The sequence below is a fragment of the Hyla sarda genome, chromosome 2, assembly GCF_029499605.1.
Source record: "Hyla sarda isolate aHylSar1 chromosome 2, aHylSar1.hap1, whole genome shotgun sequence".
NCBI classification, from domain to species: Eukaryota; Metazoa; Chordata; class Amphibia; order Anura; family Hylidae; genus Hyla; species Hyla sarda.
The window spans coordinates 77,962,595-77,988,550 of record NC_079190.1 but is presented as its reverse complement, the minus strand read 5'-3'; the positions used below and the strand labels follow the sequence as shown (position 1 = coordinate 77,988,550).

The window sequence follows — 25,956 nt, the reverse complement described above, 5'->3', positions numbered from 1 at the left end:
TAGGATCCCATCAATTAGGTTATTAACCCCTTAAGGACAGCCTTTTTTGCAATTCTGACCACTCACTTTAAGCATTAATAACTCTGGGATGCTTTTACCGATTGTTTTGATTCCGAGATTGTTTTTCGGTACATATTCTACTTTAAACACAGTAGTAAATTTTCGTTGTTACTTGCATCCTTTCTTGGTGAAAAATCCAAGAAAATGAAGAATTTTTGCATTTTTCTAACTTTGAAACTCTTCTTGTAAAGAAAATGAATATTCCAAATAAATTATATATTGATTCAAATACAACATGTCTACTTTATGTTGGCATCATAAAGTTGACCTGTTTTTACTTTTGGAAGACACCAGAGGGTTTCAAAGTTCAGCAGCAATTTTAAAATTTTTCACAAAATTTTCAAAATCAGAATTTTTCAAGGACCAGTTCAGTTTCGAAGTGGATTTGAGGGGTCTTCATATTAGAAATACCCCACAAATTACCCCATTATAAAAACTGCACCCCTCCAAATATTCAAAATGACATTCAGAAAGTGTGTTAACCCTTTAGGTGTTTCCCAGGAATAGCAGCAAGGTAAATTAGAAAATTCTAAATCTTCATTTTTTACACTCGTATGTTCTTGTAGACCCAGTTTTTCACATTTTACAAAGGGTAAAAGGAGAAAAAGCCCCCCAAAATTTGTAACGCAATTTCTCCCGAGTACGAAGATACCCCATATGTGGCCCTAAACTCTTTCCTTGAAATACAACAGGGCTCTGAAGTGAGAGAGCGTCATGCGCATTTGAGGACTAAATAGGGTATTTGAATCCGCCACAAAAATACCCTACGGCAGTGTTTCCCAAAAAGGGTGTCTCCAGCTGTTGCAAAACTCCCAGCATGCCTTGACAGTTAGTGGCTGTCAGCAATACTGTGAGTTGTTTTTCAACAGCTGGAGGCTCTGTTTTGGAAACACTGCCGTACAATACATTTTTTATTGGGGGGGGGGGGGGGGGGGGGAAACAGTGTAAGGGGGTGTACATGTAGTGTTTTACCCTTCATTATGAGTTAGTGTAGTGTTTTTAGGATACATTCACACAGGCGCAGGTTTACAATGAGTTTCTCACTGGGAGTTTGAGCTGCGGCAAAAAATTTGCCGCATCTCAAACTTGCAGCAGAACTCGCTGTAAACCCACCCGTGTGAATGTACCCTAGGAGCCATTTCCCAATAAGATGACCGGCCAAATGTTTGTGCTTCTTTGAGCAGCTGATGTGGCCTAAACCTACTACTATGGCTTGCAGAGTCTTAAGACTTCTCTCCTTTCGAGCACATCTGGGATGTAAGTGGTAGGCAACTGCAAAAGGAGCTGCCAGCAGCAGATCTTGATGATTTGCGTGCCCAAGTGCATTCAGTGTGGCAGCACATTCCTCAGACAACCATTAAGAGCCTAATTGATAGCATGCCAATGTGTGTATTTCTGCACAAGGCTCATACTAAATAACACAATGGAGATTTATCAAAACCTGTCCAGAGGAAAAGTTGACTAGTCGCCCATAGCAACCAATCAGATCGCTGGTTTTGTTTTTCACAGGCCTTTTCAAAAATGAAAGAAGCCATCTGATTGGTTGCTATTGGCAACTCCGAAGCTTTTCCTCTAGACAGGTTTTGATAAATCTCCCAAGATATTTTGAATATTCTCATTTTTTTATTATTTGCATATCATGAACATATCTGTAATTACCATAATTTCACAAATTTTCCTTCTTGCTTTTGCAATTTCGATAAAGCAAAAATATGTAAATGTTTTTCTCTTCTTACTGGCCCCCGGGAGGGGAATTTCTATGTCCAACAATCTTTTCTATCAAAAGCAAAAAGCAAGTCTGCCCAGCGAACTCCTCAGCACGGCTAAGTCTCCAATTCAAATGCAGAAAATGTTACAATAAGTAGTCAAAGAAAAGAAAAAAGTAGTAGCCAACGATGAAGTTTCCTCAAATTTATTGGAACCCCACATAAAAAGACACTAGCCGGTGACCAACGGCATGGTAAAAGCAAACCACAGAACATAACAGATGACATGTTTAGAGCCGCCGTGTAACTCTTCATCGGCAGCGTATTTTATGTTGCGGATGTGAAGATGCCAGTCAAGCACTAGCCAAGCTAGAGCAAGCACTGTGCTGCAGCTTGGTAGACCCGTGTGTCCTCCTGAAAATCTGTTACAAGCAGGCACGCACACAAGGGAAGATTTATCAGAACCTGTGCAGAGGAAAACCTTGTCCAGTTGCTCATAGCAACCAATCAGATCGTTTTTTTATTTTTCAGAGGCCTTCATAAAAATTAAAGCAGCAAGCTGATTGGTTACTATTGGCAACTGGCAAATTTTCTTCTGCACAGGTTTTGCTGAATATCCAATACAGAAATTTAGGTGCACTACTGTGGTAGATGTATACAGTGACATTGGCTAATCCCTCAACACTGATGTTAAAATTGAGACATTCGCCAGTGTATCCTTATATAAAGGACACACCAGAGCCCGCACACCAACGCCAAGGTTTCTCAGATGGCACGGGACCTAACGCTAACCTACCTGTGCGTAATAAGCAAAAACCAGGGGCCAGTGGGCAATTACAGCAGCACTAGGTCGACATGCAGCCTGCTCCCAGTTCCCTCCAGCGTGACTGAGCACACATACAATGGAAGGGGGGAGAGAGGCTACAAGCCCCACCCAAGTTGGCTGATATAGGTGCATGGCCTCACAGGTGCAACCATAATGCTGCCTGGAAAGTGTTCAAGGCGCATTAACATATGGAGTTTACACACCTCCACGTATAAATTTACAAACAACAACAAAAAACGTGGTCTCAAATGGCTGGAGGTGCTCACCCCCAAATGCAGTTGTGCATATATACTGGGGGAGCAGATCCTGCCCTTGTAGTCCGTTGCTAGGGGCGATCCCCAGCATAAAAATGCATACAATGGAGGATGCCTGCAGCGGACTACAAGTGCCACAATAGAATCCTACACCAGATAAACTGTGTGGATGTGTAATAATTAGAATAATACAATACAGAAATTTAGGTGCACTACTGTGGTAGATGTATACAATGACATTGGCTAATCCCTCAACACTGATGTTCATCAGTGTTGAGGGATTAGCCAATGTCACTGTATACATCTACCACAGTAGTGCACCTAAATTTCTGTATTGTATTATTCTAATTATTACACATCCACACCGTTTATCTGGTGTAGGATTCTATTGTGGCACTTGTAGTCCGCTGCAGGCATCCTCCATTGTATGCATTTTATGCTGGGGATCGCCCCTAGCAACGGACTACAAGGGCAGGATCTGCTCCCCCAGTATATATGCACAACTGCATTTGGGGTTGAGCACCTCCAGCCGTTTGAGACCACGTTTTTTGTTGTTGTTTGTAAATTTATACGTGGAGGTGTGTAAACTCCATATGTTAATGCGCCTTGAACATTTTCCAGGCAGCATTAGGGTTGCACCTGTGAGGCCATGCACCTATATCAGCCTACTTGGGTGGGGCTTGTAGCCTCTCTCCCTCCTCCCATTGTATGTGTGCTCAGTCACGCTGGAGGGAACTGGGAGCAGACTGCATGTCGACCTAGTGCTGCTGTAATTGCCCACTGGCCCCTAGTTTTTGCTTATTACGCACAGGTAGGTTAGCGTTAGGTCCCGTGCCATCTGAGATACCTTGTATAGATAATTGTATTTTCCCCCACAGAGGCCATTGTGGATGCGAGAAACAGTATATATATCTTACAATAAAAGAAAATTAAGAGTATTAAGAATTAAAAAATTAATGAAATTCATCACTGATGCATGAACGGTATTGAATGGGTTAAGTCCTTTTATGCAATCCTGCTTTTAAGCAGGATTGCACAAAAGGACTTAACCCATTCAATACAGTTTATGCATCAGTGATGAATTTCATTAATTTTTTAATTCTTAATACTCTTAATTTTCTTTTATTGTAAGATATATATACTGTTTCTCGCATCCACAAGGGCCCTCTGTGGGGGAAAATATATATATATATATATATATATATATATATATATATATATATATATATATATATATATATATATATATATATATAAATAATTGTATCAGAATTTTTAATAAAATACATTAGTTAATTATAATTGAAGCACAATCTTTTATTACTGCATTAATTATAGCATTTATTCTCCTGGAGATCTGGACAAAAAAAAACAAAAAAAAAAACAAAACTTTTTTCTAATTTACAAATCTGTTTAACTTTCTGGTACCGGTTGATTTAAAAACAAAAAGTTTTCCACCAGAGTACCCCTTGAAACTAAGGGCAGCAAAACTATGAAATAAATAATCCCACAAGTATGATAAATCTGGTTTAGTATTTCAATGACACAAGTACACCTAACAAATACACTTTTATGGCACATGGCTAAAATGAAGTGAAATAAGGTATATAAAAATCGACAGATCGCCTGCACTTTAGTGTCCAGGGAGCCTTGCTAGAATATACAAGATCAGTAAATACATATTTTTTTTTTTATCACCCTTTCACACAATTTTTTACTCAATACAATTGTCCATTATTTCCCCCCCACACGACCCCTACTATAATTTTCCTGCAGACAAGATGGTCGATCACCATAGTCCAGTCCCTGAGGGGTGTCTAACAACTGGAGAACAATTCAATCCCACATTTTAGAGCAACCACTCCCTTTAAAAGGGTAGAGAATGGCAAACACTGGGTGTGTGTATGAGCAGCCTCAGAGGCTATACTAAATAATGCAAGCTGGAGAAATTACAATAAAACTTTATAGGATTTCACCATCGTAACAATGTACACAGATACGACTGTGTACAAGGACCTGTGTTAGAGCAGCGTTTCCCAACCGGTGTGCCTCTAACTGTTGCAAAACTACAACTCCCAGCATGCCCGGACAGCCGAAGGCTGTCCGGGCATGCTGGGAGTTGTAGTTTTGCAACAGCTGGAGGCACACATGTTGGGAAACTCTTAGAGGGTGAGCATTTCAGCATAAACTATAAAGGAAAACTGCAGCTGATTAGTTCAATGTGAATATATTTTGATACAGTATTTCCTGATGCTATTGTAATGCAGTTTAGCATATATATCATAGGGTATTATAGTTCCATACCATATGAAGGCATTTTCCATTGCATGTGTCAATGAATACTTACAGTACTGCTGTTGAATAACCAAAACTCATTTCAATGAATCGTATTTCCATTGTAGCTTATGGTATGCACAGATACACACACAGGCTGTGTCTTTCAAACTCAATGTTTCCTGTTCTCACATTTCAAAGGCCACTGTAAGGCATCAATGTTGTGTTCACACATTGGCCCCAAGGCTATGTTCACACATAACATAAATTGCAAAATAAGTCAGGGGCAGGGGTTCCTTACCTTCCTGCTTAGGGCTCCTACCTTAGAAAAGGAGGGGGGGGGGGGGGGAAGATAACCTACCTACTGGGGGCTTCTACAGTGGGCACTCCAGGTAAAATTTTGTATTAATGTGCCTAAAGAAGCCAAGGAAAGATGGAAAAAAAAATCTCCAAAAGCCAACAAATTACATATTAGACATTCTTATAATATGTCAACAAAAAGTCAGATTTTATTTCCATCATTTACACTTTCAAAATAACAGAAAAAAAATAAAATAAAAAATAAATGGCATCTGCAAAAGTTTGGGCACCCTGCAGATTTTATAGCATGCACTGCCCCCTTTGCAAAGCTGAGACCTGCCAGTGTCATGGATTGTTCTCAATCATCTGGGAAGACCAGGTGATGTCAATCTCAAAGGTTTTAAATGCCCAGACTCATCTGACCTTGCCCCAACAATCAGCACCATGGGTTCTTCTAAGCAGTTGTCTAGAAATCTGAAACTGAAAATAGATGATGCTCACAAAGCTGGAAAAGGCTATAAGAAGATAGCAAAACGTTTTCAGATGTCAATATCCTCTGTTCGGAATGTAATTAAGAAATGGCAGTCATCAGGAACAGTGGAAGTTAAAGCAAAATCTGGAAGACTAAGAAAAATATCAGACAGAACAGCTCGCAGGATTGTGAGAAGAACAATTCTAATCCCACATTTGACTGCACAATCCCTCCAGAAAGATCTGGCAGACACTGGAGTTGTGGTACACTATTCCACTATAAAGAGATACTTGTACAAATATGGTCTTCATGGAAGAGTCATCAGAAGAAAACCTCTTCTACGTCCTCACCACAAAAATCAGCATTTGAACTTTGCAAATGAACATATAGACAAGCCTGATGCATTTTGGAAACAAGTTCTGTGGACCGATGAGGTTAAAATTGAACAACTTTTTGGTCAGAATGAGCAAAGGTACGTTTGGAGAAGGGGAACAGAATTCAATGAAAAGAACCTCTGTCCAACTGTTAAGCATGGGGGTGGAGCAATCAGGCTTTGTGACTTGCAAGCCAAAACAGAGGAAGGTGGAGATGCTAGTTCACCCAAGGGAAATGTGCTCCCTGATCCCATGAAATGGGGAGGGCAATGAGCATTTACAGGAAGCTCTGCGTAGTAACCCTTCCCTTGAAGGGGTGAGACTATGTGCTGAACAGCCTGGTGCTGACACAGATGGGCATCGGGTATATTGGGAAATCATCATCTTGTCCCTTTCCAAAGGCATGCTAGGGCCCCAGGAGAGAGATAGGCAGTTAGTAGCTTCTAGCCAGTACAGGAAAGAGCTGCTGATGTTAGCCCATGAGACCCCCTGGCAGGACATTTGGGAGTGGCCAAGACAAAGTTCAGGTTGGCACACAATTTCTACTGGCCAGGTATGGGTACTGCTGTGGCAAATTACTGTAGATCCTGTCGTCTCTGTCAGAAGGTGGCCAAGTCTGGGGATGTTACTCGTGTTCCCCTAGTGCCCCTACTAGTCATCTGTACAAGTGGCAGGGGATATTTTGGGGCCCTCTAGCTATACCCAGCAGCACAGGGAAACTATTCTTACAGTGGCGAATTATGCAACCAGGTATCCTGAGGCAGTTACCTTATCCTCCGTCCGGGCAGATAAGGTGGCAGATTCACTGATCAGTATATTCTGCAGGGTGTGGTTCCCCAGAGAAATGCTCACTGATCTGGGCACATAGTTCATGTCCAATCTAACGCAAAGTCTCTGTAAGAAGGTAAATGTACAGCACTTGTTAGCTTTTGTTGTGGAGTACGTCCTGAGATTCAGGGACAGGATGCAGGCATTCACTGGGCTGGTACATGACAACCTCCCAGCAGCACAGTCCAGGCAGAAGTACTGGTATGATTGCAATGCAAGGGTCTATGAAGTGGGACAGAAGGTAATGGTTCTGAACCCCATCAGACAGAATTAGTTGCCAGATGCCTGGGAGGGTCCCTTCCCCATTCTGCAGCGCCTAGAACCCACCACATATGTAGTTGCCCTTCATGAGAAAGGTCAGAGGCAGAGATTGTACCACATTAATATGGCATACTATGACCCAGAGGAGGTGATACTCAGTGTATGCAGTGCACCAGAGGAAGGGCTGGGTAGTGATCCCCTACTAGACCTGGTGGAGGAAGCCAAGAGCCAGGGATCCCTTCAGGATGTGGAGATCAATTCACAGCTCTCAGCTGCAAAGGAAAGGCAACTAAATGAGGAAATAGGCCTCTTCAGTGCCATCAGGGCCTGTGGTGTCAAGTAAAGAAATAGATGGTTAAATGTAGACAGATCTATCAGCCTGGAGAGGTCTGTGTTATACCTCCTTTGAAGTCAGGCTCTCTGGCCATCATAAAACAAACTAAGATAAGGGAGTTCTCCCTCCCCACCCCACCTAACAAAAAGCCACTATAAACACAGATGCTGGTCAAACCTTTGTTAAAGCCTGTGGCAAAAGCTGACAAGACATCCTAAGATACAGCTGGACTCTCACTCACAAGGACTGCTATACCATTATGCTGTAAGGAAATTTTTTGTTTTCTGAACTTGTCTTGCTGAACTAATTTTTTTTCTACCTGTATGTCATGTGTTTATTTTATACGTAGCACAGTGATACCTTTTTTTCCCAGATTAAATGTTTAATTAATCAGCTCTGGTCTTTGATCTCCAAATATAGGAGCTCACCTTTCGGAAGCAAGCTCTGGTGAAACGTTTATCAAAGGCTTAAATTTGGTGACTTGCCGGGACTAGTAGTGGATGCCCAGAGGTCTGGTGGCTTTAACCCTTGCACCATCACACTCTTTAGCTTCTTGGCTGATCTATAGGGTGTGATTGTGACAGGGTCCATGAGCTAAAAAAGGAGCAATCCGATTGGTTATGTCATCCTGCAGGAAGTCAGTCGACCCAGTTCTGACCTAAAAGGGGTACTCTGGTGGAAAACTTTTTCCCCCCCAAAATCAATTGAAAGGTTTGTGAATTACTTCTATTAAAAAAATCTTAATCCTTCCAGTACTTATCAGCTGCTGTATGCTACATAGTTGTTCTTTTCAGTCTGACCACAGTGCTCTCTGCTGAAACCTCTGTCTAGGTCAAGAATCTTTAGGCATGGGTGTGCAGGAAATTACACACATTTGGCAACATGTGCTGTATGAATGGCTGTTCTAACCTTCTAACCTATAGACAAGTGTGAATAAACCAAACTCAGACTAGGGGGCCGTTCTTATCACTTTATTCTTGCCATTAAAAACTTATTGTAGAAAACAGAAAGTTAGACAAAGCATTTTTAAAGTACAACATAGCACGTGCTATTTAGCCCCTTGGCATAGCACGTGCTATTTTGCCCCTTGGCATCACTTATGGCACAGCTTACATACACTTTTTACATGTTTTCTTTGCACTGATAAATATATGTCAACTCCTTTTTGGGCAAAGGCAAAAATATTGCATTAAGGCACAGAAGGAATGTTACAGTCTTTCCTTTTTTATATGTTTTTCTCATAAATTATCTTTAAACAAGGCTGGTAAAGCATTAAGAGAAGAGAAATCTGTTCCTTTACAAATGCTTGCAGGCAAATCTGTAGCTAAAGTGTGCAGTATAAATGGAAGAGAAGAGTAAAGTGACAGCTACAGGTTTTCCTCAAACACATAAAAACAAACTAGTGATACAAAGTAAATTTAACTCACAGGAAATAACGCACTTTACCTTATCAAGCTACAGCATGGCATATGCATACAAGTGGTAAGTCACGCAAATGCAGCAGATGCCAATGTATCTTAATATGGCAAAGGAGGAAGTGATATCACGGCATAGTCTTGTACAGTCCAGCAGATCACATTACTTCATATCCGCTACGGATTCCCTTCATTAGACAGCAGGCAAATATAATTCCCAAGACCTGGAAGAAGGAATAAAAAAAATAAATAAAATAAAAAATAATTGTTTATTACTCAGGGCAGTGTTTCCCAACCAGAGTGTCTCCTGCTGTTGCAAAACTAAACCTGCAGCATGCCCAGACAGCTGGGGCATGCTGGAAGTTGTAGTTTTGCAACAGCTGGAGGCTGATGTCCCCATACTGTACAACATTTATTCATGTAAATTTTTGCTAAGTTATAACTTTGCTAGGGTTACCCAGTTTACATTTAACAGTTTGTAGGAGAAAGTTTTGCCTCCCCATTCCATCCATCGTGCACATGGTGCCCCCATGGCCTTAAAATGGTCCCGCCGCTGGGGACTCCCGGGATCTCCACTGCAGTACCCCTGTCATTCAGTGCATGGAGCGAACTCCGCTCCGTGCCCGATGACTGATTATGCCAGCCGCCACGTCCCCTCTATGGGGGTGGGGGTTGGGGAGAGGCATGACTGCCATGTACCAGCCGTTATGCCCCCTCCCATAGAAATGAATAGAGGCCGTGATGTCTCAAACGCAGAAGCTGCAAGCTTCCGCGTTCCAGACGCTGCCGACTCTGAGATCGCAGGGGGCCCCAAGAGCCGGACCCCCTTGGTCTAACATCTTATCCCCTATCCTTTGGATAGGGTATAAGAGGTTTTCTGCAGAGTAGCCCTTTAATACAACAATAGGTACTCACCTCAAAGAACGCAATGCCCAAAGCAACTCCAGCTATAATGCCAATGCTTTTCCTCATCAAAGCTTCTATTGTAGGCACACAACCCTGTGTAAAGAAGAGTTAAGCATAAGTGCCAGGCCATACATAGTTCAATTATTACAGAAAACCACTTACACATCTTAAGTGTTCCCGGGACTAGGAAAGGTTTTTCCAAAGAGTCTGGTCTATATACTCAAACGTAAAGCCTGGAAGCCAAATCATTTCAAGCCTCACATGCTTGACTTCGACACATATCAATTACGCATGATGGGAAATGCTAACATGCAACAGGCTGCAAACTCAGTTACATAATTGAAATGGCCTTTTAGACGGGCGTTAGTAAGGGTTAACTGCAAATGCTTAACTCAAGAGTCTGAATACCATCAAGTCCATGTTCAACTTTGGGTGCATTCAATTAAAAATGTGTTTATTTTTGTGGGGAGGGTGGGGTTTGGTCTGAGGTTAAGCAACCTGATTTCTGGTGGGGTGGAGGGGGCCCAAAAAAGAATGGTTGCCCAGAGTCTAACCATAATAAAAAGACTGCCTATACAACTCTTGGGAGTTGGACAGGACGATTTTATGGCTTTGCAAACCAACATCGCCTAAGACAGCTATTTGTTTTATCATCATCATTAAAAGGTGGGCAAAGGTTAAAAGGTGGGCAAATCATATGGCCACAGAAAGGTATATGTATAATAAGACATTACAAATCTTGTATTGGATCACCAGAATCTATTCAGTATAGGATCGGTAACCTTAAAATGATAGTCTCCAACCATATTTAAATGTATAATACATTCATTTCCTTCTTGTAAGATTTGTAGACATAGTAAGCTTAAGATTCAAGATTGCAAAATACATTAAAGAGATGTTGTGCGATCTTAAGTTATAGAAAGCGGTTTGGAGAATTCATTTAAGAGTAGAGCATTCTGGGAGCCCAAGATTTTGTTTGCATTCCATATTTACGGAAGATTACGCTGAGAACTCTTCAAACTTACCACACTATAAATTTTGGAAGGGTCTGTGTCACAGCCTGTAGCATTTACAATACAGCAAGAAGTAGGCACATGAGGTGGGGTTTTAAAAGGCTCAAACTTATACCAGTCAGTATAATTATTGGCACCACAGCATTGAGACTAGAAGAGAAGAGGACAAGAGTTATTAGGCATTTGAAGAAGAAAAAACACAGTAATGAGCAGGACACAGTAATGCTCTCGTTCTGGGAGACTCAAGCCCTTTATTTGAATGACCGCCATGTAATGCCACTCCTTTCCTGCAGGGCCTGAAAATGTCTATCAGGCAGCAGCACATCAAACAGCTGGTTTTGCCTTTGGCGTTAGGAACAAAACCTGCAGCAATTTTACCACTGCTGTGGGGACCTTGATCTAATAAGACAACCCCTATAACTTTAAAATAATTTTCTTTAGTTTCATATAAGTATGAGGAATGGAAAAAAAAATAAAAAAATCAATCAAAAACACACTTACATTTCTCTGCAGGTCATCAATTGCTTTTTGTACATCTGTTGAGTTTTGGTAGTTGCGCATACCATCCATGAAAGAGTCTGTGAATATATTCTGTAACTAAAAAGTGAACAACAACAAATAAATAAAAATAGTAACAAAACATTTCACAAAGTCAAAACCATACCTACTAGCTACACATTGGCCCAGATTTACTATCATAGTCAAACAGGAAGTATTTTTTTTCTTAAAGATGTCCAGTGCTAAGCAATTTAAATGTCTGATTGTGGGGGTCTGACTGCTGGATACATTATGCCAGATCTTAAAGAAGACCGCACTTTCCAGTGAGTTGTGCCCCAAAGCACAGTCAAAGAAAGGGGATAGTGACCTGCACAAAATTTCTGCTAAATGGAGTAATTTCTGCAACGCACACGCACACACACACACACACACACACACACACACACACTATTCAGAGGGGACAGCTGCAAAAATGCATGCAACAAGTCTGCCATTTGCAAATATACACTAAGGATACTATTTAATCTAGTGGAGTATATACTATAAACAGTATAAGGACAGCAGGACATTTAACAAAGACTGCTTACCTGATTCCTATAAACATATCCAGCGATTGCAGCTGCTATTTCTACCAGGAATATCAGAACCAGCAAAACTGCAAACTGGTCACAGGTAAATTGACACAAAAGAAACAAAAATAAAAAGATTATATACTAATACCAAAATAGAATCATCAACAAAACAGAAAAACAAACAAAAATGGCCTTACCGTGGTGACCATGCAGTAGTTCTCTCTTGCAGCTCCGCAGCAGCCAAAGAAGGAGATGAAGAAAATGATAACCCCGACTGCGATAATGACAACTGGGGCACCGGATGAGACATTTTTAAATAGTTGTGGGTTGTTCATTTCTACTAACACAAAGATTCCCAGGCCTATGAGTGCACAACCACAAATCTGCAGAGAAAAAAAAAATATATATATATATTCCAAGTCAGATGAGTGGATGTAAGCAGTCTACAACTCATGACAACATTTATATAGTCATTACAATGCATAAAACCCATTATGTGGATCTTTCAACCTTTGTACAGGCAAAGAACTATTCCTTTCAAGGCCTTAAAAAGGCGTACTCCAGAGGTCAAAAATGTTTTTTTTCAAAATCAACTGGTGCCAGAAAGTTACTGTTACTACTAGTGCTACTGTTTCTGCAACTGCTAAATAGAAAAAAAAAATTTTTTATAAATTAAAAAAAAATTATATATAAAAAATAAATAAAAAATCAGATGCTGTATACTCCAGAGGAAGTTGTGTAGTTCTTTTCAGTCTGACCACAGTGCTCTCCTCTGCTGCCACAAACTGTTCTGAGCAGGAGAGCTTTGCTATGGGGGGGGGATTTGTTTCTGCTCTAGACAATTCCTGACTTGGACAGAGGTGTCAGCAGAGAGCACTGTGGTCAGAATGGAAAGAACTACAAACTTCCTCTGTAGGATACAGCAGCTGATAAGTACTGGAAGCATTAAGATTTTGTAATTTGCTTCGATTTAAAAATCTTAATGCTTCCAGTACTTATCAGCTGCTGTATCCTACAGAGGAAGTTTTGTAGTTCTTTCCATTCTGACCACAGTGCTCTCTGCTGACACCTCTGTCCAACTCAGGCCAATTTTAGCATTTTCCTTTCCCCACTCGCCTTCTAAAAATCATAACTTCTTTTTTCATACACAGACCCATATGAGGGCTTGTTTTTTGCGTCAATTTTACTTTGTAATGACATCCCTCATTTTACTATAAAATGTATGGCGCAACCAAAAAAATATTTGGGGGGAAATTGAAAAGAAAACCACAATTTATAAAATTTTGGGAGGTTTTGTTTTCTTGCTGTACACTTTGGTAAAAATAAAAAAAATAAAAATGACATGTTCTCTTTATTCTGTGGGTCAATAGGATTAAAATGATACTCATGTTTATGCTTTTCTTCTATTCTTTCTTACCGCAAAAAAAATAAAAATTATGTATATGTGTATTATATATATATATATATATATATAAAAATAAAGTTAAACTATTTTAACATTTGTATGTTTAAAATTGCCCAATTTTGACCACCTATAACTCTTTATTAGTACCACTTTTGCGATAGAGATAGATCTATCTCTAGCATTTCATGTTTTATCTGTATCTTTATGCTAGCAATAATTAAATTATTAATATATACACACACACATACATATATACTTTTTATTTTTTATATCCCCATAGGGGACCATTTATAGCATTCAGGTTATTGCTAATACTGTTCGCTGATAAGTGTTCTCGGCAATCTTGTGCTCTGGTCTGCTCGATCTCAGACCAGAGCAGAAGACACCAGGAGACAGCCGGAGGCAGGTGAGGGGGACCTCCGGCGACCACGTTGGATGATTGGATCGCCGCGGCAGTGCTGCAGGCCATCCGATTATCCATTTTAAGTGCCACACTGCTAAAGATGCCGTGATCTGTATTGATCACACCATCTGAGGGGTTAATGGCAGACATCTGCACGATCGCTGCCAGGGTCCCTGGCTTGCACCATGATGTACATTTACATCCATTGTCTTTAAGGGGTTAAGTAGGAGATATACACCCAGACTGGAGTATTGTTTAAGAGACAACCTGCAAGATCTTTACAAAAAAAAATTAAAAATATTCACACTGTTTAGTTACTTGGTGTCATGAATTCTTGCAAAACTAACCAATTTGCAGAAGTGACTTAGATTGCATTACATTTCAGTAATATAAATAATTTTTTTAAATCTTTTTTTTTTTATTATTCAAACACACTTCCCTGGAATAAATAGAAAATCTATATATCTCTCTAAAGCCACCACCAATGGATATGTTCCCTGCAAACCATCATGCCTGATATGCATGACTCCTGTGGCCTCTGTTGTCTTCTCTAGCTGCTTGAAAATCTTTATCATCCTTCCCTCCTCTTGCCTTCACCTCCCAGCAATAATTGCAGCTCTGCAAGCCCTCATCCTTCTGCTCTGAACAGCAGAGAGGTTCATTGCCTGATTGGCTAAGGCTGCACACACCTCCCAATTTTCAGCACTGAAGAGAGCATGATCATCAGTACACAGCAGAAACCAGATTGTGTCTGAGAAGGGTGGGAGTTGCTTTCAGAGGGGAGGGGAAACTGCTCTATAAAGCTAAGCAATGATTCTTAAACAAAAAGGTTAATGAAAGGGGGGAAAAGGATGGACTGTGGGTTTAGTTCCCCCGGAGCACCACTTTAAAAGGGTTACCATAGACTTTTAAAAAAGGGGTACTCCACTGCCCCAGTGTCCGGAACATTTTTTTTTGTGGGGGGGGGGGGGGGGGGGGTAGTGACGCCATGCCACATCCCCTCAAAGCAAGTCTATGGGAGGGGTGTAGCTGCTGCCACACCCCCTCCCATAGACTTGCATTGAGGGGACGTGGCATGGCGTCACTAGGGGGGCATGGCCATGACGTCACAACCCCTCTAGCCTGCACCCAGCATTCAGAACAAAATGTTTTGGATTCTGGGGCAGTGCAGTATCCCTTTAGGGTATGTTCACACTACGGAATTCCCGCGGAATCATGCCGCTGAAACCGTTCCGCTCAAAGAAAGAACATGTTCATTCTTTGCTCCAATTCCACGAGCACTGCCTAGCCGTCAATGGTGATGGCTCAGTGCCCCGCGGCCATAGCGAGCGGAGATTCCGCAGTGTGAATGCGCCCTAAAGCAGACGCTATTGAACATGCCAATTTAATTGGGAATAAACAGTGACCTTAGAGTGTATGGGCAGTTCTGCCTCAAAATTGCAGCTGAGGAAGATAATAAAAGGATTGCATATATGTGATATTTTGACTGGCCAATCCCTTCTTCCAGAGGAGTCTGGCAGCAGCTTATTCCCCTCTCCACTTTAAAATAAACACACATGCTGAATTAGGCTGACTGGTGTACATTTACAGGGGAGCGAGAAGCAACAACAAAGTGTTTGGCCTACATTTAAATGTGTACGGCCACCTTAATAAAAAGAGTCCATGACACATACCTAACAAGTGTAACACCCAGAGATCTGCAAACAGGAATATTTACCCAGTGCCTTATCTATAATAAGGTTAATGTTACAGGACAAGCACACGCCTTTACTCTAACAACAACCCACCAAGGGTACACATATGACTTACATAGCCAGGGGCCAATTCTTGTATTTCGATGAGTCACATGGTAAGGTCCTCGCTGCTCAAAAAGGGAGACCGATACATCACAGCAGTCAGGAGCACAACTTCCTCATTCACAAGAGGTAATAAAACCGATATAAAAGGGCAAGAATATTGGTTTACAATAGTCCTGTCCAATCCTTATATGTTCATTACGTCAGATAATATACCGCAAGTGACAAACAAACCCTTTAGGTTATAGGGGTGCACCATTTAAGGCTAGAATCATTTACACATGAAGAAAAGAAAAAAAAAAAAAAAAAAAAAAAATAGTGGGGGGGGGGGGGGGGGGGGTCTATGGAACACAACCCTTGCACCCCCAGTGGGATCACGACTCTCGAGGAATTATCGTCTTTATTGGGTGGAGTGAACACGGAGGGCCTGTGTAGTCAGAATTTTTGACTGTCCAACATGTGATAAAGTTTTCCTAAATGGCCGAGACACTTTGGAGAACCTCAAAAGAGTAACCGGGCCCTCCCAATACTCCATAAGACGCAGGATCTGATAATAGACACCATTATATGTTTTGGAGACAGCTGACTGTACTTTGTTCCTCACACAAGCCGCAGGCAACAATACAAAAGACTAATTTTACAGGCAGTCACCGCTGGGGGTGGGGTGGAGGGAGTTGTACTCTTATCTGATACTTCCATGCTAATAATGTATATCCTAATAAGTTATTGCTGAAATGAAGGCATCAGTTCTCCAAAATAACCCTGTAACTATGAGCTCATCCTCTGGCAGTCCGGCCTTGTGAGATCATGTACAGTCACATGCCTACAAATACACCTTCCCTCCCCCCCTTTTACAACTTAAAGTCAGATTAAATATGTTACACTATTGCAGTGTTTCCCAACCAGGGTGCCTCTAGCTGTTGCAAAACTACAACTCCCAGCATGCCCGGACAGCCGAAGGCTGTCCGGGCATGCTGGGAGTTGTAGTTTTGCAACAGCTGGAGGCACCCTGGTTGGGAAACACTGCCCTATTGTATGCTCTTTATAAAGCTGTAAGTACTTGTAACAGGGCTCTTCATAACCTATAGGAGTTCTCCTGGTGGTAAGACAATAGCCATCTTATGATTACAGCCAGCGCTATGGCTCGCCTTCACTAGACATTTCACTCTATTCCAAAAGCTGTGATCTTGAAGTCATTGGAATCCCCCGCCATAGGTCATGTGAACCTGCAGGTAGACACACTCATTGCCAACGTTTTTAACATGGCAGCTGTACAGTGACATCAATTGGAGAAGTCAGGGCGCTGTGTCACACCCAGGGCTCAAGTCCTGCAGGAACACATGGGAACCAAGTTCCTGCACTTTTTCCACAGCAGGAACACCATTCCCATTAGCAGGAGTCCTGCAGGACCAGGCCTTGAGTGGAAATCTTGGGTTCCCTCACTTCCCCCCCCCCCAGGACTTGAACCCTGGTCGCACCGTTTGGCTTATGCCCTGTCTCAACTAATAAAGTGGTGTTGTACTGCTCCTGAAAAAGTGACAGCGAACACAATCCGGCAGTCACAAGAAACCCACCAAGATTCCTGGGCTGATGACAAAACTGTGCAGAAGGGGTGGTAGAAGAAGACAAACCACCATACACCCTCCCCCCCTAATAATCTCTCCCATTAACCAGTGAAAGTGCCCATGTACAGTGAAGTCATCACAGATCTGCCAGGGACATACAAGCATTGGCAGCATGTCAACAACTAGAGGGATGGTAATGGGGGTGTTTTCAGATCGAGATAATATATTTATTAAAAAAAAAAAAAAAAAAAAGTTCCCCCTCTATAGTATTCAGCAGCTAATAAGTACTGGAAGGATTAAGATTTTTTTTTATAGATGTAATTCATAAATCTGTTTAACTTTCTGGCACCAGTTTAAAATAAATAAATAAATACACACATAAGCAAGTGATGGCATAATACATATACAGCAACACTAACAATGGGCAGGGCCAGGTGTTCTGTTTGGTGACGGTGGAAAGACAACCAGATGTGGGATAGTCCCGAAAGTTCTAGAAGAATCACAGAGGCCAATACATATATCTAAACAACAACTGTTCAGCAATGAGTCAGAATTAGGCTCAAGTATTCTTTGTAGAAGTGGCTTAGCCCACTTCGCAACAAGTGTATGCTCATCTTACAAAAACACACCGCATTGAAGATTTTCCATTGCAGAAAATCGCCACCTCGCTGTAAACCTGCCTGTGTGAACATACCCTTCACATGTACAGGATCCTGCGCAGATTTCGTGTGCAGGATTTGTAACTGCCAATTAAAAGCTGTGCTCAGTCATTTAATTTACATTGAAATCTGCAGCAGAAAATCATGTGCATCAAATCTGCATACGTGTGAACATACCCTTAGGGTGAATTTACCCACACAGGATCTGCTGCATATTTGAGGCAGCAAATTATGTAAACTAACATGATACAACACAGCATAAAATCTGCAGCAGATCTGTAGGTGTCAGATTACATCCCAAGGGTCTAGTCACATGTGCAGTATCCTGTGCATATTTGATGCACAGGGTTTGAAGCTGCAGATTTGATGCTGTGTTTAAAGAGGCTTTTCCAAGCTCCTCCTCCTTCTATCCATGTTCCTGCTTGATTGACAGTCAGCTGGAAGCTGGGCTCCAATCAGGTATAGGGGTTACAGGGGGAGTGAGGTGGTGTTCTAGATCTCAGCACTTTAGGGGCTTGGGAACACCTCTTTGCCAAATAAAAAATGCCTCTTTTCTCTCTCCTGTGCGCGGACAGATTTGAAGACATTGCAAATCTTAACAGTGTCAGCAGTCAGGAACCTGAAATGCAGATGACAGATTCCCTTTAAAAGTCAGTGTTTAGATTTGGCCCATAATATAATGATGCAGAAAGGTGATCAAAGTTTAAGTGTGTATAAAAATAATTTAAGAACATATACTTTGCCAGTCTCACCCATAATAAAAGTATATATATGCAAAAAAAAAAAAAAATAAATAAAATATATATATATATCCTAGTAAATATTGTCCAACCCAGTCCAGAGCGAGAATAAAATGACTTATAAAGTACACCTTCACACTAATTCTCTGGTTATGAAGCAATTGTGCAACTAGTCTCCAGCTGTTGAAACCTACATAAAGTGCCAACAAGGTTTTAGTATTATTGACAATTTTGACAGGCACCATGATGGCAACCCAGCAGACTGTCAGCTCGGAACTTGCAACTCCAAAAACAGGCCTTCTAAATAATACAGAAATAAGCAGCTTCAGCCTTTCAATGGCAGACATTTATCATCATCTTTAGATTTTTTTTTTTTTTTTTTGAGTAAAAAAATAAAAAATAAAAAAGCGTAAAAAAGGCGCAAGCAGGGTTTAATTGTGCCTTTGTTTACAAGTTTCTTCTGATTTTTAGTTACAATCTGCAAGTTATGTACCGTAAGTGTTTTATGAACTGCACCTTTTTGTGAAAAGGCACAAAGCCACTGGAAAAAAAATAAAAATGGCTCTAAAACTACACCAGCGCAAACTTCACTTAGCTTTTTGGTGTATGTGAAGAGAGAAATTTCAGATAATGTTTACCTGCACAAAATGTATCAAATGCTCGGTGATCATTTAATAAATTTGGTAGACATTACCAACACACACACACGTAGAAAAATGCTTCTTACACCAACAATGATAAATGCCAGCCAGCCAATGTACTTAGAAAGCTCTATAGAGACTAGAGATGAGCGAACTTACAGTAAATTCGATTCGTCATGAACTTCTCGGCTCGGCAGTTGATGACTTATCCTGCATTAACTAGTTCAGCTTTCAGGTGCTCCGGTGGCTGGAAAAGGTGGACACAGTCCTAGGAAAGAGTCTCCTAGGACTGTATCCACCTTTTCCAGTCCACCGGGGAACCTGAAAGCTGAACTAATTTATGCAGGATAAGTCATCAACTGCCGAGCCGAGAAGTTTGTGACGAATCAAATTTACTGTAAGTTCGCTCATCTCTAATAGAGACCTTTCGTTCTAGAGTTTTGTGGCAAGGAGGTCACAGGGGTTGCCCATGTCTTCTCACACTTAACCATCACAAGATTATTTAGGATTTCCCCAACTCTAGGCCAAATCTCTAAAATAGGCCTTAAAAAGGGGTACTCCACTGGAAAACAATTTTTTCTTAAGTCAACTGGTGCCAGAAAGTTAAACAGATTTGTAAATTACTTCTTTGTAAAAATCTTAATCCTTCCAGTATTTATCAGCTGCCGTATTATCCACAGGAAGTTGTTTTCTTTTGGAATTTCCTTTCTGCCTGACACAGTGCTCTCTACTGACACCTCAGTCCATTTTATGAACTGTCCAGAGTAGGAGAAAATCCCGATAGAAAACCTATCCTGCTCTGGACAGTTCCTGACATGGACAGAGGTGTCAGCAGAGAGCACTGTGGTCAGGCAGAAAAGGAAATTCTAAAAGAAAAGAAAATTCTCCAGTGGAGTACCCCTTTAAAGGGGTATTCTTGCCTCAGACATCTTATCCCCATCCAAAAGGATAGGGGATAGATGACCAAGGCTGGACTACTCCTTTAAGACTATTCTAATGCAGACTCACCAGCCAGAACATAGTAATTCCTGGGGTCTCACCAGTTATGGAAGGCTATCCCAAAAATCATCAACTGATCCTTCATCTCCTGAATTAAATTCAACATTGTAATCTCTGGTTTAGTAACAATTGTCTTTCGCGCACACACACACACACTTTTTTAATATAAAATTTGATCCAGTGTGGAAGTAAACTTCAATATTTCCTCTTAGGACCAGAAATGTTTTAATTGCCCCAGTTTTGCCATGTTCACATGACCTGTACCAACAACTGTCGGGCACCTCTGAAAACAGGAGCCACTGCTACTGTACTAGGAGTAGCTGCGACAAATTAAATAAGAAAAAAAATCTATATCTATTTTAAGTCCTCTAGAACCAGATCCGCTCTTTGAAGAGGCATTATGTTGTAAATTAGATCCGAACCGCTCTCTAGATAGAGTCGGGAGAAGCAACTAGCAAAGAACTTCACTCCCGGCATTGGCACTCAACTCTCTCATTGCTCGAGGCATGCTTCATTAGAAGTCCATGGAGCTCAACTACTGGAATGAGACAGCTTGAGCACCAAGCAGGATGTGAAGCACGATGCAGTGCGCTTCTCCCGGCTATATCTAGAGATTGGTCAAGGTCACAGTGCCAAGACATCAACCGAACAAAGGTTTTTTGTCTGTCATTTAAAAGAAATAAAATACTTAAAAAAAAAAAATTTTTTTTTTTTTTAAAAACCACATTCTTCCCAACAGTGGTGGGGGTACAGAAAGACCTGATAAGAACTACATCTGATCTAGCCATTTACATTTAGAATGGATGTCAGGGCAATAATACATTTTGCTGATTACAAAGACTTAAAACTACACTAGAAATAAAAGATTTCTGTACAACCAACCCTCGCAACTTAATCAGTTAATTGATTATCAGTTAATCACTTTCCCATCTGATGTTACATTGGTCATTGAGACACAACTGCATCATGGGAGGTTGGGTGCATCTGAGGCAAAGCAAGAATTATGCATGGGTCCCATGGATATGCACAAAATGTTGCCTTTTTGACCCTTTGTGCAAAAATATCCTATTATTTTTATTATTACCTCTGAATCCAACCTGCACTTTAGAATAAAGTATATCAAACACACAGCCACAGTGCCATTTTATCTAGAAGCCAAGTGGTTAACCCAGCACAAAAGGTCTGGTGCAGACTCTGCGCCTGTTCTCCCCAGCTGCTTTATATCTCATTGGTAAATATTGATCCAGGCTGTCACCAGGCACTGAATACTCAAGTCCTAGAAACTAGTCACATGAGATAAGATACTCGACACCATTCATTAAAGGGAAACCCTCACACTGAGCAGGCTGTACTATCTGTAGCAATACAGAGCAGGAGAGCAGAGGGATATAAAGTTGTGTGGGAGAAGAATCGATATAAAGACAACATCACATGGCAGCTTGTTTTTACATCAGTATTTGTAAGCCAAAACCAAGAGCTGTTTTAGGAGGAGGGAAAAATCTTTCCCCTATAGCTTCCATGTAGATTTCACTCCCTTGGCTACGGATACAAAGTGTCATGGAGGTCAAACATGAAGTATATTAAAGGTCTGATGACTGAGGTTGAGTGTCCAGTGGGCGGCCCTACTCCGCGTGACATATTTGCGTATGAACACTCACAAGTCATATGCTGTTTTACTTTGAATCTAATCATTAAGATTATGAATGAGGAGTTATTCAGAATTCTAGTAATCTTCCTGAGAACTGGAGTCCCGGCTCAGGCCACAAGTTTACATTTTCTAATCAGCACTGAAAATAGAAAGTTACAGTCACTATGTATAGGTTTTGGGCTCTGCTTATATGAACATGTTTGCTGAATGTGCTAGGAAAGTCCTCAGTAAGGGAAGAGTCCATGAAGTTCAACCTATATCCCTATTGTGTCTTTACTGTAGGTAATTATAAAACCGGGGATGGGGGAGGCAATGGGGCAGTGGTGGTGGTTGGACTAAGGACCAGCAGGGGGAGAGAAGCGGGCGGCGGTCTCTGGCCCCACAAAAGCCGCTGCAGTTCATTGACTTAAAGCACCCGCTTTAAATCAATGATCTGCAGCCGCTTCTTCGGGGCCGGGGGATTGGAGAAATTGCTGATAACTTATCGATATCGGTCAATACCCAATATTTATACATAGTTATTAGGTCACCCATAAGCAATCTAATTTTAACACTCATCAAGTACAATAATATAATATAATAAATATATTTTATTTTTATTTTTTTAAACCACTATGACCAATGGCAAATATATGTCACTATGTTCTATAACTCTACAAAACACACTAGCCAAACCATGGCAGAGAGGCAAAAAAATAAATAAATAAATACAACACTTCGGGGGGAGATTTATGAAATCCTGTGGTGAAGAAAAGTTGCCCATAGCAACCAGCTTGCTTCTTTCATTTTTAAAGCCTGTGAAAAATAAAAGCAGCAAGCTGATTGGTTGCTATTGGCAACTTTGCCTCTCCACAGGTTTTGATAAATCTCCCCCTTCGGGTTTGGATTTCTGCTGAATATTTTCTTAAACTGCTGCGTAAACATGACCTTAAAAAGGTCAGAAAGAGATTGTGGAAATCCACTGGACACTCATAATACAGAGACCATAATCTGTATGTACAGACAAAGTTACCTGCAGTTCTGTGGCAGCAGCATGGTTACAGGAATTACTTTACATCTGGAAGCTGTAAAATGGTTGTGTACAGCATTTTCCCATTTTAGATACCAACTAGAGATGAGAGAACTTACAGTAAATTCGATTCGTCACGAACTTCTCGGCTCGGCAGTTGATGACTTTTTCTGCATAAATTAGTTCAGCTTTCAGGTGCTCCGGTGGGCTGGAAAAAGGTGGATACAGTCCCAGCAGACTCTTTCCTCCGATCCCCCGCCTAATCCACAGCTCTCTTGCTCTATGGCTTTCTCAGTGCTGTGGTCAGCAATGGGTGGGCAGGTGTCTAATCTCAAATTTGTTTTGTCCCCCACAGTGAATGTGTCTACAGATAAGGAAGCTGCACTTGTTTATGCAAGTAAATAATCTAGATCAGTGGTCTTCAACCTGCGGACCTCCAGATGTTGCAAAACTACAACTCCCAGCATGCCAGGACATCCGTTGGCTGTCCGGGCATCCTGGAAGTTGTAGTTTTGCAACATCTGGAGGTCCGCAGGTTGGAGACCACTGATCTAGATAGATGACAGTATACTGACAGTGTTTCCAGCACTTAGTGTTATAAAATACAGCCCCACAGTCAGCACTATAACATTCTGCTGCCACATAGTTCTATAGAAAGATCTCTTAGCAATATATACAGTGTGTGTGTGTATTATATATAAAAATGTACAAAGATTGTGAGCACAGCATTGCCCACCAACCTTAGGTTAAGTTAAAACAGCGGAATTTCCGCAATTCTGAATTCCATTTAGCAAAGTTTTCTGAAGGGAATTGCGGAATTCCACAATTCATGGAATGCCACCGGAATTTCTGTTGTGTTCCAAGACACAGAAGTCTACCTAAACTCAAGCCTCATTGACTTCCATGGGATTCCACAAAATACAAGACTAATCTTATATTTTTTGGGGGAATGCAGAATTTCTGCAGCAGAATGCCGTCATTGTGTCCCACAGTGGTAACTATTAAAATATAAATTAACCAAAAGGAGGAAGGGGGGAATTATATTATAACCCCTTAAGAATGCAGAATTTTTCCTCATTACATTCTAAAAATCATAACTTTAAATTTTGCACCCAAGATTAAATATTATGGCTTATTTATTGCACCAATCCTTTTGCAGTGACAACCATTTTACCAAAAAAATTCACAGCGAGAAACGGAAAAAAAAAATTTCATTGAAGAAAAAAAAAAAAAAAAAAGCCATTTTGTAACTTTTGGGGGCTTAAGTTTCTACGCAGTGCATTTTTTGGTAAAAATGACACCTTATCTTTATTCTGTAGGTTAAAATGATACCCTGCTTTTATATACGGTATGTTTTATTTTGTTGTACTTCTGAAGAAAAAATAAATAAAAATCATAACTACATGCAGGAAAATTTATATGTTTAAAATTGTCATCGTTTGACCCCTGTAACTTTATTTTTCCACATATGGGCCAGTATGAGGGCTCATTTTTTTTTTTTTTTTTTTTTTTTTTGCGCCGTGATCTGAAGTTTTTAATCGGTACCATTTTTGTATTGATTGGACTTTGATCGCACTTTATTTATTTATTTTTGTGGTATAAAGTGACCAAAAATACGCTATTTTGGACTCGAATTTTTTGGCACCTACACCATTGACCGTGTGGTTTAATTAACAATATATTTTTATAGTTCGGACATTTCTGCACATAGCAATACCACATGTTTATTTACAGTTCTCTTTAAAAATGGGAAAAAAGGGGGGGGGGGGGCGATTCTTTTATTAGGGAAGGGTTTAAATGATCTTTATTAACTTACACCCCCCGCCCCCCCCCCCCCCCCCCCCCCCACACACACACACACACACACACACACACACACACACACACTTTTGCAGTGTTATAGCCCCCTCTAGTGGCTATAGCACTGCACATATCGATCTTCTACACAGATCAGCCCCATGCATTAAAGGGTTACTCCGCTCCCCAGTGTCCGGAACATTCAGTTCCTGAACGCTGCGTGCAGTCTTCCGTGTTCACGCTCGCCATCATGTGATGTCACATCTTGCCCCCTCAATACAAGTCCCATAGCCTTTCATTGAGGTGGCAGGCATGAACACAGAAGCCCGCACACAGCGTTCAGGAACTCCATGTGAACATTGAGTTCCTGAATGCTGGGAGCAGAGTAACCCCTTAACATGGAGATGATCAGTGTTATCGGCGGTCGATTGCTCAAGCCTGGATCTCACGCTTGGAGCATTCAATCGCCGATCGGATGCAACGGAGGCAGATAATGCACCCTAGCTGATTGGGACCATCGTGGTGAAACTGTGATGTCCTGATCAGCCAGACTGAGCTGCCAGGAAGATTTCACTTTAGAAGCGGCGATCAACTTTGAACACTGCATCTTAAGTGTTAATAGCTTGCAGCACAACGATAAGTGCCGCACGCTATTAGCCCAGGGTCCGGGCTTTCATTAGCCCTTACACCCCATGCATACACCCCCGACTCCCCTCCCCATCACTCGTGCCCAACACCCACACAACACTCCACACATCATCAACCCGAGCCAGGTGGATGACATGGCATGCTGACCATAGATGCCATATATATCTTGTAATACATAATGTCCAATCCAGTATGCTGGATGTTTGGTGTACTTAATTCCCTCTTCATTACAGAGCGGGGAGAAGATGGAGAGGCGGAGGGAGGGGAGGAATATTGATGAGCTGGCCTCGCCTGCAGCACTCATGTCAGAGTGCCAGTTAGCACCTAATTAGCATATACAGAAAAATCGGAGATTCCGGCTGAACGGCGGGGCGGATCCAGATATGGTAGGCATCAAACTGATCAGCGTCCCCCACACTACCTGCCAGTACTGCTGGTTAGTGCGGGGGGAAGCAAGCTGACAGTTTTCCTTTAAGATGACTTGGGGGAAGAGCCAACAGTGTTCAACTCTTGTCAAACTGGTTTTGCTTAAAGAAATGTCATAACTTTATTA

The 25,956-nt window shown here is 41.3% G+C and overlaps 1 protein-coding gene across 1 annotated transcript in view; it reads right to left on the bottom strand.

The window, feature by feature from the left end:
* Positions 1-8,645: 8,645 nt before the first annotated feature.
* Positions 8,646-25,956, bottom strand: part of CD63 (CD63 molecule) — a 31,159-nt gene continuing 13,848 nt past the window's right edge. The window contains exons 3-8 of the mRNA XM_056562175.1: positions 12,291-12,476; positions 12,109-12,183; positions 11,525-11,620; positions 11,036-11,173; positions 10,020-10,103; positions 8,646-9,328 (exon numbers count right to left, since the gene is read on the bottom strand). Coding sequence (XP_056418150.1) covers positions 9,263-9,328; positions 10,020-10,103; positions 11,036-11,173; positions 11,525-11,620; positions 12,109-12,183; positions 12,291-12,476 — 645 coding nt within the window. The 3' untranslated portion in view covers positions 8,646-9,262. The remainder of the gene's footprint in view (positions 9,329-10,019; positions 10,104-11,035; positions 11,174-11,524; positions 11,621-12,108; positions 12,184-12,290; positions 12,477-25,956) is intronic.